This window comes from Beta vulgaris, chromosome 5 (genome assembly GCF_026745355.1).
Source record: "Beta vulgaris subsp. vulgaris cultivar EL10 chromosome 5, EL10.2, whole genome shotgun sequence".
In the NCBI taxonomy this organism is placed as follows: Eukaryota; Viridiplantae; Streptophyta; class Magnoliopsida; order Caryophyllales; family Amaranthaceae; genus Beta; species Beta vulgaris.
The window spans coordinates 46329135-46345814 of NC_079206.1; the positions used below are offsets into that span (position 1 = coordinate 46329135).

The 16680-nt window shown below is 36.7% G+C and overlaps 1 protein-coding gene across 2 annotated transcripts; it reads right to left on the reverse strand.

The window, feature by feature from the left end:
• Positions 1 to 231: 231 nt before the first annotated feature.
• LOC104893479 (probable inactive purple acid phosphatase 27) lies at positions 232 to 5694 on the reverse strand. Of its 2 annotated transcripts, none has more exons than XM_057395134.1 (12): positions 5481 to 5694; positions 4221 to 4312; positions 3916 to 3985; positions 3696 to 3818; positions 3475 to 3567; positions 2986 to 3115; positions 2553 to 2634; positions 2340 to 2472; positions 1894 to 2099; positions 1528 to 1653; positions 881 to 1190; positions 232 to 689 (listed from the first exon to the last, which is right to left on the reverse strand). In XM_057395134.1, the coding sequence occupies exons 4-12, from the start codon at positions 3813 to 3815 to the stop codon at positions 384 to 386; spliced, it is 1506 nt and encodes a 501-aa protein (XP_057251117.1). In that variant the 5' UTR covers positions 3816 to 3818; positions 3916 to 3985; positions 4221 to 4312; positions 5481 to 5694; the 3' UTR covers positions 232 to 383. The 2 variants fall into 2 exon arrangements, with proteins under 2 accessions (XP_057251117.1, XP_010677881.1); XM_010679579.4 differs by lacking the exon at positions 5481 to 5694 and adding an exon at positions 4966 to 5381.
• Positions 5695 to 16680: the final 10986 nt, after the last annotated feature.

The following is a 16680-nucleotide window of genomic DNA, read 5'->3' on the forward strand; positions in this document are numbered from 1 at the left end:
TCTCTGAGATATTCTCTCACTTCTTAAATCAAGGCTGAAGTTTGAGTTGCTCAAACTCTTGATTATATAATAACAGTAGCCATCCAAGCTACTGTTACAAGAACACTATTGGACTTTTATGTTTTGGAGCCTTCTGCAGTTGCTCACCTTGTATAGAGCCTTAATCGGGCCTGCCTAAGCCATGCTCTCGATTGAGAACCCACTTGATCTCGGAAACATTTCCACAAAGAATAGATATCAATATTCTATCTGTACAAAAATAATTCTTTGCAAGCTAGAAACACACTGTCAATCAAAATTAAAATTCTGCACTTAATCTACTTCACAATCTAATTCTGCCTTTTATTAATTTCCATTACTTGTACTTGAGTATTCTCAAAAACTTAAGATGCCAAAGTGGTTGGTTCACAGCCATCAGGAACACATGCCAAGACATCTCTGTAATTTCTAGATACTGTGAAGGAATCATAGACATTACCATCTCTACTCTTCTTGTACTCAAAAAGCAGAGATGAATGGTTAAATGCAGTGAGTTTCACAAACCCAAAATCATGATCTTTGTACAAACTCCAAGTTGTATTCACTTGACTGAATTCTGACAAGTGACTTCCTCCACCACCTGCAACGACATGGATCGTACCATTCACAACGCCCGAGTAATGAGACTTTTCGGAGCTTACGCATTGGTTCTGCATCATACAACCAGGGAGAAAAATCAGATATATAGATCATAAATTAAGTATTCTCATTAAGAAGAATATATAAATTTAAATATACACAACAATATTTGATGTTTCATAGCTAAATTTTCTATTATGAAAAATAATAGTAAAATTGAACAAAGAGAAAACTATACTCGTGGAAATATTAGAAGCCATACCTGGTATACAGGGCATGACCTTTCGTAGTTGTGTACATGTCCATAGAATGCAATATCAACTTTGTACCTCTGCCAAAGCTTTTGAAGGCTTTCTCTGCCCATTGGCTCTTCAAATGAGCCCTCTTGTCCATACCATTTGTCAGATGAATAACCAAGGACACGATGAGCAGCAAAGATTAGCCAAGGTTGCTTCTGTCTATCTGCCGTTGCAAAGCAGTTCTCGATGAACTTGTATTGCTCAGTGCCTTCCCTCCAGTCATGCTCAGTGTCTCCAATGCAGAAGCGGAACATTCCATAGTCTGCCTTATACCTAGAAAATGATTGTCATCATAAGCTAATGAGTTCATAAGAGAAAATAAATAAGTTGAAAATATAGGTTGGTGTTATATGCTAGTTTAGACAAAATCATATGATAAAACAACTCTACAATGCATGCACAACTTCTATCAGAAATAAATAGGCATAGATGATAGCGACCCAGCCTTGACCAACAACCTAGCATATAACACCTTAATTGCCTCATTTCTCCATTTCAATTTGTTCAAGCCTGAATTTGGTCTAGGTTTTCAAGTTGCATCATGGTTCCAGTTGTCATGGTTACAATAAGAACAAATCGCCAAACTAGATGCTTGGATAATGTAATTTACCAGAACTTATCCCTATTTTCTACAGGGACATAGAACATGGTTTGCGTTGGAACACCACATTCACCACCAGAATCAGTCTTCCCATAGAAAGATCCCGTATTCGGCCAATCACGTTCATGATTACCACTGAGAAAAAAGAAAGTGACAAACATAATATAATACATTAGTCGGCATTAGGTATAGGGAAATAAAGGAAATGATATGACATGTGTGTTTGATTTTACGTAAAAAGTCACTAAAGAACGCTCAAGATCATGTATCTCCACAAGCAAAAATTAGCTATTTCAATTAATCTGATTACGACTCACTCAGTGTCATCTCATGATTTAGATGAGTGGTAAATATCAAAAGAAAGCGCTTAAACACCTTGCAACCATGTAAGGCACAGCTGATGCAATCGGCTCCACCTGAGATGTGAACTGGTCCCACTGCGAGAGATATCCATTTGCATAGGATAGGTCTCCTATATGAAATACAATATCAAAGTTCTTAATATCTTTGATGAGCTGGTCTGTAGTGTTAAGCGATCCTGGCTGATAGTCACTGTATTCATTCGATCCATCACGTTCTGCCTGAATGAAGAAAAACAATATGTAACGCCTCATGAGAGAGAGAAAAGAAAACGGGGAAAAATAGTAATATTAAGCAAAAACGAAAATAACACAATAAAGTAATAGAGCTAATTACTAATGACAGAGGAAAAACGTATATAATATTTTAAGAGTAAGTTGTGTAGTCTAAACTCATAAGACAGAAACCTATGGCCCAGTAGTGTGAAAGGGAAGGCACAAGTATTCTTCAACTATCAATACCTTCCCCATGTCGCCAAACACTATAACACGCTGCAACGAGTCCTGTCCATGATAAGGAGGAGCTGCGAATGAATACTTCTTGCTCCAAATGTATGAACCATTAGACAAGCGGTGGCCCATTCTATACATGTACCTGAACAATAATTGTCGCAAGCATAAGGCCAATGTTTCTGCTTAGATGTTTGATGCACAAAAATATCTTAAGACACTTACTGTTTGTCTGGCCACAAATCCTTCAGAAAACTGGTATGTGTGAAACCAGGATGGCGCCAACCAACTGTCCTTGCAGGTGCACCTACAAGAAAATAGAAGTACAATTAGTTCCCACCTTTAGAGGGAGCAAAGTGTTGCCACTGAAAAGTTAATTTAGTGATGAATATTTTTATTGTTGAAATGAATCATGGAGAAACTTTTCCCATATCACTTTAGGAGTGAGGATGAATATAATTTGTGCAATACAGGTTTGGTGAACAAAGATAAAAGAAAGGTATCAACGAAAAGATGACAAATTGCCTTCTATGCTTCAGAATTATGCAGACAAATCAAACAAATAGAACAAATTGCAATGTTCCAGCTGGTGTTCGCTTTGGTATTAACTGTTGATTATGATCACAAACATGAAAGTAGCTCAGGAAATTAATCATACCACACAAGGTGTTGCGAGTATATGTCAATGTTCCAGCTGGTGTTCGTTTTGGTATTGCGTCTCGAGGGCCCCACTCGACAAAAGCAACAGCCTCGTCTATATTGTAGCCACTTGTCCACGTTACTGTCATCTGCAGAATGAAGACCGTACATATTTAAGGCCCCAATATATTATGATACATACACGTCCAGATAGAACACGATTAATTCCGAGTTCAATTAATAAGGATGTTCGGGCGTTGCCTATAGATTACAACCACACCATCATATTCAAAAATCAAGACATGAAATTTGCATGTCCTTCTGGTGTGTATGACAACAAGTGATCACAACCGGTAGTTTAGAGTCAACCCGAGTGCAACTATTACTATTTATGAAGAACATAGTAAAGAGAATTCCCTCTATTACAACACACTTGGAAGTATCTATTTCTCTTTCAAGCAATCAAAAGGTTACTCGTCCACGAAATCCACAATAAAAATGGACGTACCTCGTCCCATGACTTCCCCAGCGCAAGACGTGGATAAAGTGGTGCTTTAGGGTTTGCAAATGTTATGGAATTCGAAACTGCCACCACCTTTGGCTGCACAAATCATGTTAACACATTATTTTTGGTTCACCCAAGATAGAACTTCTAGAAGTAATCAAAGTGAAATGCAGCAAGAAAACAATTATCATCACAGAGATCTGAATAAGAAAATTTTCACCCACATTGGACAAGCCGCCTGAAAATAATGCAAATGAGAAATCAGCACGCTGATTGATCAGAAGGAAACGCAGAGTGGCTTTTCCATTCTTTGTGTAATCTGAATTGTTGGTGTTTGCAAACATGTACTGGAATAAGACATTCAACAAAATAGTGATTAATCCAAATGACTCCACTAAGAAAAGGATCAACAAGAATAGATTACTTTCCTCATAGTATAAGTACCTTTATTGGTGCTGAGCATATATATGGAACTTGATCTTTTACATCAGTTTCTGAATGACAGTCTGACGAGCTTCCATAAGTAAGAAAGTGTACAATTAGAATACTGCCCTTAAATTAAAGCAATAGTATAGCTTCGGCCTTCGACCAAAGAAGTAAAGTAACAACAAGATAATATAACAACAGAATAAGGACACAACTCATGACGGGCGAGTCAACAAGAAAAGGAATAATGCTAAATACTGATTGCAAAAGAAACAGAAAAACAACAATACAGCCAGTGCAGAAGAGGCAGCTAGAGACCATACTTGAAATTTGCAGGAGAGAAAAGTCCAATCCAGTCATCTGAAGATGGGTTGGGAGACTGAAGGTTTATGTCTATCCACTCTGTGTCTTCGCCCTGCAAATAATAATCATACAATTATTGCAATCACATTCTATGTTTTGTAAGGGAGAACTTACAAATATACAATACAACGAAGGAAATGGATACTAGATTCATTATTATGCACATTCCGTCACAGAGATAGGAATGCAGATCCTCCAGTAAATGAGTAAAGTTTATCTTAGATTCTTAGGATGCACTATAGTAGATTAAACAGTTCCCCAAATTTACAAACCTACGTAACACCATCCAAAAGAATACTTCATTTACGTGGTTTATTTAACAAAGGGCAACTTTTGAAGAATGTTTAGACAATTCAACCTAAAACAAGTTATTATACAATTATTTTCAAAAGTTGTAGTCTTTTAAAATTTTCATAACATTTGATATCAACTGTAGATGTTGTATCACCTTCAATTAACAAAATTTATCTTTCCCCTTTAGAAATTCTTTTTCTCCTAACATTCACATTAAATAAATAAATAAATTGTTTTTACATCTTATATTTGCCTCTTTTTCTAATGAAATAAGCAAAAATCAACTTCTTTAACCTCTTCAATAACCATAAACAAAGGGAAACTATTCTAAGTATGAAAGATTCAATCTTTGATCACATTATATGACCTACACATTCAACTCAATAAAAAAACACAAAAAAAAGAGGTTACCTTCAAGCCGAGTACAAGTGGAGAAGCTACAATGGAAGCATGTGGGTGTAAAGCAAGAGTGGTACCCAAAATATTAATTTTTGATAAAGGTTGTTCATCTCCAAGTGGTCTATGACTCAAAACAAGATTCACACATAAAAGCACAATTACAGTCGATAATGCAAAACCCATCTTCATATTCATTGCTGTTTATTTTTGACAATTATTGAGATGGAGAATATATGAAGATTTATATTTATAGGGTGTGAATAAGATAGATGATGAGTACGTTTGATTGTATTCGGACTATAATGTACAAGTTGGATTCGGAATAAGATAGTTCAGTAGGTTCCTTGGTGACGTAGAGTTCGAATAAGAGTCAACCAGCACTTAAAAAAACGTAATTATTTATTTTATCTTTTCTACAATTTTTTGTTTTTTTTGTTTAACAATAGCCAAATTTAGGAAGAAAAAAGGGTAAAAAACATATAAATAACAATAAGAATCAGATTGTCTGAAAAAAAATCCCAACATACCCCAATTTTCCGAATTAAAATTTCGAAAAAGAAAACCGAAGCATTAGAAAACTGCTTCGCTGCTCAGGGTATAGTCGCCGCTCGTCGGTCGTCGCCTGCTGGCCTGTTGTTGCCGTCGCCGTCGCCGTCGCTTTGAAGTTCGCACATCAGAGTCCCTGACGGCGCAGAAGAAGGCTTCTTTGTTTTTGAGCAAAAGGCTTTTAATCTTCTCTTTTCGAACTTTTTTTTATTTTTATTTTTACGGGACTTCTTTGTTTTATTTAATCTTTTAGTCATGTTAATTGTCAGAGCACCATTATTGATGATTGAGAAATAAAATGATCTCAACCGAAAAAAATTATTCCAATTATTTTTACCTACTCAACTGCTTTTTTTCTATCTAATTATCCCACCATCATTAACAATATTTTTATTACTTACTTTTTAATAATATGAAATATTCATTACTTATTGATAAAAAATTAAGATAAGTGATGTATAAAAAAAAAAAAGTAAATACAACAATTAGATAAATTAGCTAAGACATAGAACAAATCATTCAGATATACAAAACCTAATATTCTTGAGGTTTAATATATTTTCAGGTACATAGAAAGGAGATGGGATATTAAACAGCTGATTGGTTTTGGTGGAATGTCGTCATCTCATTCTGCCGATCGCAGCTCTAGCAGCTACCACTAGGTTTGAGGATGGTTTCGTAGGCTCAGTATTTGCAGTTGTAATTATCTTTGTGTGTGTGTTGGGGGGGGGGGTATGCTCTACTCTGCATTTACGTTTTCTAAATTGACGATTGTATGATACTATGGTTGATTCCCGGATTTAAAGTTTCAAGTTTTCTTTCTTAAGTAGTATTATTGTACTTACTACTTAATGGTCCTTATCAATCTCTTTTTTTTTGTTCTCTCCTTTATTCATGTTAGGTAGGGTCATCTTGAAGATTTGGGGGCCCTGTTTTAATATGAAAATTAGGTCCCCAAATTTATAAAAGAATAAATATGGAATGTTGGAGCATTAAAGATGGAAGGTTGAAAATTTATAGATTGATCATTGAGAAATTTATTAAGGGTGCAAAAGAAGAGTAATTTCCTCAAAAAATGAAGTAAATTTCTATAATTTTGGGACCTTGTGCTCTTGGGCTCTTTGCATACCGTCATCTACCTCCTTGCTCATTCTTACTACTGCCTCCAATTTAATTCACATACCCCTAACCCACCTAATTCAACACTAAGAAAATTTGCATTGTGAACCATAAAAAAGAAAGTATACGTAGCACGCTTTTTGAAACGGATGAAGCATTTCAAGTTGGAATACTATTACTAGCAGGTACGTACCTGCACGCCAGCATCAACTCCATTATTGACATCGTCCTTAAGGCTCATATAATTTAGGGGCCCTGTGATAAATTAAAAATGAGGCCCCAAAGGCTAAATGAAAATGACATGATATAAATATCAAAAACTAAAAGTTCATATAACTAATAAAATTTGTTCTTTTTCCAAACAAAATTCAACATATTCTAATATACTACATACAAATTCTACTTGAACATTGCAACCCTTCTAGCATTCTTTGAAGAAAAATCATCAATCAATTCTTCGTAACCAATTTTCTACAAAAACTCATTCTCGATGGCTATCATCGCTAGTCCATTGAGTCGATCTTGTGACATCGTTGAACGCAAGTAGGATTTCAACAACTTTAAATTGGAAAAGCTTCTTTATGCAGAGGTAACGGTAACCGGAATAGTCAATAAAATTCTATATCCAATCATTACATTAGGACAACATGCAACATCTCTTAAAAATATTAAAACATTAATTGGTCCTATTTTTTCATCTAGCAAGACTTCTTTAAGTAATTTCAACTCCCAAAACAATTCATTACCATCAATGTCAGATTGCTCACCACTCTTAAGTGCATTTTCAAGATTCACACCATAAGATTTTAAAGTCTTATCATCCAAGGCATAAATCTTCCCACATGTGAACAAAAACCCAAATAAATCTTCGTATTGTTGGTATTGCTCAAACCTTTTAGTGATAGAAGAAATTGCATGATCAACAAGATATAAGAAATAATTGACTCTAAATCATTCTTCTTCTGATAATGCTGCCATATCATTTGAATTCTTATCAAAATATTTTTTCCTTCGATTCTCGCACCTTTTGGGAAAAAACAGATCAATATTCAAATCTATAATTATGTTTTTAGCAGTATCCACGGCATCGAAAATCCACTCTCTCTATATTTCTCAAAAAAATAAATTAATCCCTTAACCTTTTAAATAGCAACATCAATCAACATATCTTTTTCCTGTAAATGCTTACTAACCAAGTTCACTACAGACAAAATGTAGAACCAACACTATTATGAGAGAGAGTGAGAGAGAGAGAAAACCCAAGTGAGAGACCCAGCCCTCACGGCTCAAACCACCCTCCACCTTGTGGACTCCAGCCTCGCTGTCGGGGACAACCAGTCATCCAAGAGTCAACCCCCCGATCCCAAGCCGCCAGACAAGCCCCCAGACAAGCCCCCACCCTCCATAAACCTTCCCTCCCCTGCCCTTGTAGCTAAAACCTTTAGCCAAGCTCTGGCTTCTTCATCCATGGAAGCATCCCCTCCCCCAAAATCCTTTTTGCCACCTGTCGCTGTAATCCCCCACAATTTTAAAGGATTTTATAAATATATTTAAGTATTTACATAGTTATATTTAAACCCAAATGAGTTTGGAAAATGATTTGACTATTTTGAAAAGGTTGACTATTTTTAAAAGTCAAATGAAATTATTTTTCATGACTTAATAAAATTGGAAATATTTTAATTAAGCGTGTTTTAATAAAAGTTTTAAATATTAAAGTATATTGAAAAAGAAGTCTAATGGAATCGAAAATCCTAAAAGGATAAAAAGGAAAAAGTCATGTTGATGATTAAAGTCTTAAGTTGTTCATCTTATGGATCATCAAACTTCATTAAACTTTATCTCTTTTCCTAAGCCCAAAAAGGGAAGCCTTTAGATAAATATCCTAATACCCAATTATTTTATCCCACACAATTATATTTTCCCCTCAACTCACGCCATTCACGTCCTTTTCCTTCCCTTCGATTTTCTCTCTCCTCTTCAGCCGTCGTTCCCTTTCTCTCTCTCAAATCACCTTTCTTCTTCTTCAAGTAACGTTTCTTTTTCAACAAGAAATGTCACAAGTCTCCCTAAAATCTCGAAATTTGCTCTGCCGTGCTGCTACTTGGGGTCCTGTCCTTGCCGGCGCCTTTATTCTTCCTCTTTTGGTGGTTATTTTCTTTCTTCCTTCTTAAGATTCCATTAAAAGACTAGGTTTTTATGTTGTTTTATTATTATTAATCATGTTTACAAGTTAAATTACTGTTTTTTTTATATATGATTTCGGCATATATAGTTATTTATTATAAGAAATTTCAGATTTGCTATATTGAGTTTATTTTAGTTTTAATCATGAAAACAAGAGTTTTTAGGGTTTTAAATTGCTAGAAAACTAAAGTAATATATTATGAACTATGAGATTTACTTAGTACGTGATTTTAAATACGTTGTACATGTTTTAAGGAGGGTTATTAGATTTTAAAAGTGCTGTAATTTCAGAAAAGAGTTATTTATAGAGTTTTTAAGGATTTTTAATTACTAGAATAGTAGTACTATACTAGGAATTAAAAATAATACAAGTTTGATACTTAAAACCGATTTAAAACGTGTTTTGAGGGGGTTTTGAAGTATTTAAAGCTGCTGTAATTTTTATTTTAAGTTATTAATTTTAGTTACCTTGTTTTCTAGGCGGAGAATACATCGTAGGAGACTTTTAGCGGTTTAAAAGTGGCCTACAGGCTAGTATACACGAGGTACGTACATATTTACGTGCTATGTGGCTTAGTATCATGTTTAAGGAAGATTTAAATTTTAGTATCATGTATAGGAACCTAATTTGTTCGTATATGTGATTTCTGGAAATTATTTTACATGTTTTATGCCTGTGTGCAACATGTGACTTGGAATTGATTATGAATATCGAATTATATGTTTGTATGGAATAATTGATGCAAGCATGTTAAGAAAGTTTACTTATTAATTCGTATAAGAATTAGTATATGTTATAAAGTGAATCATGTTATTCATGTATTCTTTGAGAAGTATTATTTTATTATCTTATGAGGATTGTGGACCTTATTTGGTAAGTTTACAAGTTATACCTATATAAAGGTGAGATTATTGTTGGCTAGGTTCAACAAGTAAAGAAAGTTAAGAGTAAAAAGGAATTAACGTGGTCTTGGATTGTAAGCTGTGATCACTTGTTAAATCCAAAGATAAAAAGAAGTTCAGTTATCATTGTCTGATTATTTATGTATGTGTTACTTATATGTGTGAGTCGACACAAGTAATAATATACAAATAACGTAAAGTGTAACGAGAATAAGTCATAGACTTTAGACTGGTGCACGTCTAGAGTTGGACACTAAGGGTTGGAGTACATGGTGGTAGCCCATGGCTTTTCTAGGAATGGATTGATCACCATCCCTCTTTCAGTTCAAAGGTTCCTCGATATCGTAGGTCACTCTGAAGTATGGAGTCGCGCCCGTATTTCACATTAGTAGATAAGTCAACTCGTTCAATAACTATTCCATTAAAGTAATTAAAATGATGTTTTGAGTTTAGTTCAGTAAAAGTTGCCTGCGGATTATTATATGATTATTTCTTATTTATTCCTATACGTTATTATTTAGTATCATGCTTAGGAATGCTTATGTTTGCTATGTAGTACTCAGCTTTGCTGATTACGTGCTTTACTTGTGCGTGTGATCATGGCTTTGCCTATTGATCTTGTGATGATCCTTCCGGTGAGCAGAGTCGATATTGCATTGACATTACAGGTTCGCAGATGTGCATCTCATTGGGAATCTGGAGTGGAGAGACTGTATATCTAGCGTAATTTAATTTCTGCTTCCGTAGGAACATATTTATTTCAGATGTATGGTTGTTCATTTAAGTTGGTTTGTTTAAGTTCTAAACATATGTCATTTACTTAGTGAGTTTTAATAAAGTTGGTTTTTGTTAATCGTTTTTCCGTTGCAAAATTCTGAATAAATCGATACGTTATCACACGGGCGATAATGCCTGGGTAATTCTCTAAGGTTTATGTTATAAAAGTGTTTTCTAGAAAGAGATAATTATCAGGGTGTTACAGTTGCATACCCTGCTGCCACCTCGCCGCCGGTGGAGGATTTGGGGTGTGACATTTTCATTCCCATTTCTTCTGAGAAGTAAGAGGAGTTAAGTCAACCATGCACCCTTGCTGTCATTATAGAAGTCGTCGGCAAATCCTTTTCAAAGGAATTCTTGGCCTCTGAACTCAAGAAAATTTGGGTGTTGCCCAAAATACCATCACTCCTTGCTCTGGGTAAAGGTTTCTACACATATAAATGTGCATCCTTAGAAGAGAAATCTAACATCCTAGCAGGGGGTCCATGGCTAATACAACTTTTCCATTTATAGACCCAGAATTGGGAGCCGGGTTTTAAGCCATCAAAATCCATTCCGAAGTTAGGAGCTGCATGGGCAAGTTTGTATGAACTTTCGGTTGAATTTTTTCAGGAAGAAATGTTAGAAACAATAGGTAAATCCATGGGAAAACTTCTAAAAATTGATAGCATTGCTATGAAAGGAGATGGCAGAAGATATGCAAATATATGTTTGCTTATGGAAGAGGGAAATAGTCCACCTAAAGGATTATGGCTCGGTAAGTTTTTTCAAGAAATCACATTCAGCGATGGTCCTTGGTTTTGTTCAAGATGTAATAAATTTGGTCATCGTGATCGGAGTCTTCATTTTCACCATCACCATCACCATTGCCATCGGCCGAAAGTCCTCAAATAGAAGATGAAACAATGCGGTTGCATGCTAGGAGGAAAGCTGGAAGTCTTCATGCTCAAAATAGCAAAAGTCAAACTACGGTGGACCCACCAATTCCCAAAAGGTGGACACCCAAAAAATCTACTTCATCTTTAATTGGGCAACCCATCCTATCCCACCCATCCTATGATCCTAAGTTGTCTAATCACTCTCACTCTTACTCAAAAGAGAAACTTCAATCTGATAACCCTTTTTCAATTTTGCAAGACCACTCAGAAAATCTCTCCCTTGCAACAGAAACCCCTCCCCCCCCCCCCCCTTTCACCCAATAAAATTGTGAAACATGGTAATGTCAACTCAAACAGTGCATTGGACACCACCCCCCCTTTTGTTATATCTCTCTTACCCTTCTCCTTTGCAAACCAAAAAGAAACTCACTTCACCCAGCCAAAACAAAAAGAAATCCACGTTCAAAATGTTTCCAATGCTTCCACATTTTCTCATCAACAATCAAATGGTGAGAAACGATTTATCACCATCGCCATCATCACCAACAAGCTTCGACGAAACACAACCCGTCTCGCCCACTCGCTCCCCCCCTCATTACGAACATCTCGACCCCAATTACCCATGCCTTATTGTGAAAACCATGCTGCCATTGTTACCAGAAGTGGATATTCGCACCACCTTTTATCTAAGGAAGGAGGGGGAAATTCTCAACGAACTCTCGTTCGCGGAGGTGAAAGCTTTAATACTACATCCAGTGAGAGCCAAGTTAACCGATACCAACTTGCTTATGTACCGTCAAGCCGATCAATTCGAAGTCCCTCATCTTCCCCAAATTCAAGATGCAGCATACCTGCCAACCATACCGTAGATACTACTCAATTGGCTCCTAAAGAAAGAGGTAGGGGTAGAGGAAGAAGAGAAGGAGACCCTGCATCAATTCGGCCAATGGCTGGACCGGAAACCATTTATCTCCAAGACTCCAACAGAAGGAAGAGGGTACAACTAAGGCAAATGCTGCTGAGGGTCACCTCCTACTACAACAAGAATGCCACTTGGGAAATGACCATACAACCCATGCTAAAACAGATGACACTTCTTCTACGATGGGACGTGATAAGCGCCGCAAGACGCCTAAGGTCCACCAAGATGTTGGTGCTACCTCAAAGGAAACGATGAGTGTGTCCAATGACCGGAGAGGAAGTTCAACCATAGGGAAAAGAACCATCGGGGGTGATTCAGGCGCTAATGCGCAAGCCGTATCTGCCGTATAACATGTCAATTCTCTACTGGAATGCGCGTGGGTTGGCACGTCCAGCTTTTAAGCCAAACCTCCTCCATTTAATTAGCCATAATCACCGGGATATTATTGTGCTTGTTGAAAGTAAAACTTCTCGTAGCCAAACTGCAAATATTATAGGTTCCCTGCCCTTTGACTCTTGGTTTCTGGTTGACCCATCCGGCTATGCAGGCGGTATTCTAATTATGTGGAACTCGGCAAGAGTTTACCTCCACATCATTAGTCACAATGCTCAAGGGGTTCACGCTTTGGTGGAGGTAAATTCGAACCCTTCTTTTTTCTTTTCTGCAATTTATGCTAGTCCTAAAATGCATATTAGGAGTATATTATGGGATAATCTATGTGATGTTGCTTCAATTATTAGCATGCCTTGGTTAGTGCTTGGAAATTTTAATGAGATCATGTGGCAAAGTGAGAAATGGGGTGGTCGACCTATAAATCAAAGGAGAGCTAATGTGTTTAAACAAGTTATGAATACTTGCAATTTACTTGATCTTGTTACAATGGCCCAAAATTCACATGGACTAATAAACGAAAAATAATCCTATTTTTGAGAGACTTGACCGGGGTTTGGGTAATGGAGAGTGGCTCGAAAAATTTCCTAACTCGTGTATTTGGCATCTCACCCGTATATCATCTGACCATGCACCTATTCTCTATCTCTTTGATACCCCTCCTCCTTCAATTGGTCCAAAACCTCTCCATTTCGAACCTATGTGGATGCATGATCCTACCTTTGAAAAGGTTGTTTTAGATGCTTGGAGTATTGATGAGCAGAATACAAAAAACAAGTTGCACAATCTAGGAATGGAATTAACTCATTGGAATACTCATGCTTTTGGTAATGTTTATGCTAAAAAGAACCGTGTTCTAGCTACGCTAAAATGGATTCAAAACTACTTACAATTTAATCCTTCCTCCTTAGAACACCTAATCTTAGAGGAAACCTTACAAAAAGAATTCATTTCAATACTCCAGCAAGAGGAATGGTTGTGGCTTGTTAAAAGTAGGATTGAGTGGTCTAACCATGGGGATAGAAACACGACCTTTTTTCACCAAAGTGTGTTGATTAAGCGTCATAAGAGTTCCATTAGGTGTCGCAAAGACAGTTGTGGAAATCCTATTACTGACTCAATCCATCTCAACAATCATATTAGAGAGTTCTATGTTGGTTTATATTCCACATAAAAGTGGGTTTCGGTTAGGAGTGAAGTTAATAACATCACTAACCAGGTCAATATTAGCACAAGTCCGTCCAATGATGAGATAAAAAGGGCTCTTTTTGCCATGAAACCCCTTAAAGCCCTCGGTCCTGATGGGTTTCATCTAATATTCTTCCAAAAAGAATGGGCTATTGTAGGTTCGGATATTTGCACCTCCATTAGATCTTGGTTTCAAAAAGGTGATATCCCTAGTGACCTTGGTCATGCCCTAATATGCCTAATCCCTAAACAAGATAACCCTAGGAGTGTTAAGCAGTTACCTCCGATTAGCCTCTGTAATATCATTTATAAGCTTGTCACAAAAATTCTAGTAAACAGAATAAAACCGCTTATTCCTCGTTGGGTGTTTCAAAATCAAAATGGGTTTATTCAGGGAAGGGGTACTGAAATCAATCTTGTGGTGGCATCCGAGGTCTTGCATTCTATGCATGAGAAGAGAGGAAAAATGGGGTGGTTTGCTTTGAAAGTGGATTTAGAAAAGGCTTATGATCGATTAGGATGGGATTTCATTAGACAAAGCCTTACTGATCAAAATCTTGATTCTCACTCTATTTCTCTAATCATGAACTGTATTAATAAAGCTACTTCTTCGGTCCTAGTTAATAGGAAAAAAACGGAATCATTACAACATTCTAGAGGCCTGCGTCAAGGAGAGCCAATGTCTCCTTTCATTTTCAATATATGTTTGGAATAACTTACCAGCATTATCAATCAAGCCTGCTTGGAGAAATCTTGGACACCCTTTTGGGTTGGAAAAAAGCGAGTCCCTATATTTCATCTCCTCTTTGCTGATGAATTATTGATTTTTGGGAGGGTAGATGAAACCACTTCTTTCAAACTTAGGGAGATCCTGAATAAGTTTTGTCAAATCTCGGGTCAAAAAGTTAATGAGAGTAAGAGTTGCCTAACCTTCTCACTAAATACTAGCCTTGACCATAGACTTCTTTTTCAAGAAACATTAAATGTCAAGCAAAGTGAAAACCTAGGTTTGTACCTTGGAATATCTCTCACTCATAAAAGACCTAAAAGAAGTGATGTGCAATTTTTTGTTGATAAGGTTCGGGGAAAACTAGCTTTGTGGAAATCTAGATTCCTTTCAAGAGCCGGGAAACTTACACTCATACAATCAACGTTGAATGACCTGGATAGAATTTGTAGCAACTTTCTTTGGGGAGAAACTGAAGGCAAACAAAAAATTCACCTAGTTGGGCAGAAACATATTTTTCTTCCCAAAAGTAAAGGAGGGTTAGGAATTAGGAGTCACCATGATCTAAACATTGCTTACATGACTAAGCCAGGCTGGAAATTGACACCAGGGCCTGATAATCTTGCTAAGGAATGTATTTCTTCAAAGTATGTGAGAATACTATATCATTTCTTGTAACAAAGGATCGCAAGTGTGGAAAAATGTGGCCAAAGGAAAAGATCTCTTAGCTAGTAGTCTTAACTGGAGAGTTGGTAATGGGGCTCTTATCGATGTATGGAATGATAATTGGCTTGGAATTGGAGCTATCTGTAAATTAGTGGAGGGGCCTTTTAACAAAAGCGAAGAGATGATGAGAGTAAAGGACATCATAGTAAATAACCAATGGGATCCTAGTCACTTTTCCTTCACCCTCCATGAGTTCGTTGCTCAACGCATCTATTCCACACGTATTTCTTTCCAAAAATATTGATTCTACCTTGTCCTCCCTAGTTGAGAGGAATAAGTTCTCCTTGACCTTAGCCTATAACACCCTTGTAGACAAAAGGCCGCATTGCACTGGAAGTTACTGGATTTGGAAGCTCAATACTCTCCCTAAACTTAAATTTTTTGTGTGGCTTATGTGGTGGGATCGCCTCCCCTATAACTCTCTCCTTCATTATGGACAAATTATCCAATCTCCTTACTGTCCCTCGTGCCCAATCCTTCCTGAGAACACTATGCATGTCATCTGTAATTGTACTAAGGCTCAACAAGTGTGGAATCTTATTGCACTTCCCCCGGGGTTTTGGAAGCATGATCGTATAGGTAAGTGGCTTAAACATAACTCTAGTAGCACACAAAAATATCGTGATTTGTATTGGGATGTTTTCTTTCCTTTTATTTGCTTTGAGTTGTGGAAAGAAAGAAATAAATTTATTTTTGAAGAAAAGCCCCACACATTGCCTGAAATCACCATTAAAAAAGCCACCAGCCTTGCCAAAGAGTTCATTGCCAACCAAACCTCCACTCTCGTCCAAGCTCCTCAAATCTCAAAAAATGGGAGGATTTATTCAGCTACTTATGTCCATGTGAATGTTAATGCATCATTTGTGAATATTGAAACACCTTCGAGTATTGCAAGTATTATTCGGGATAATTATGGCACCTGGATCACGGGTGCAATTTGTTTATTATATGCTACTAATGCTCTCCATGCAGAATGTCTTGCCCTTCGTCAGGGATTACAAATAGCCAACAACGCCAATTTCACGCACATTGTTGTTCACTCGGATTGCAGAAAAACTATTGAACTTGTCAACTCTAAAGATAGTTATGAGGATTTATATTGTGATATTACAAATGATTGCAGGGAGCTGCGGCATTACTTTGTGGACATGGATCTCAAGCTCGTTAGAAGACAAGATAACCAAGTAGCGGATGCATTAGCTAAAAAAAGTAGGCATGGGTCGAACACCCTTAATGTAATTAGGCATTTTCCCCATCCAGCTAATTATTGTCAAAACTTTATCGCCTCGGATTGTTTTAGGCTTTTTGGCCAAAACACTTAATTTATCTTGAAATTATCCTTGTTCACCAAAAAAAAAAAAAAA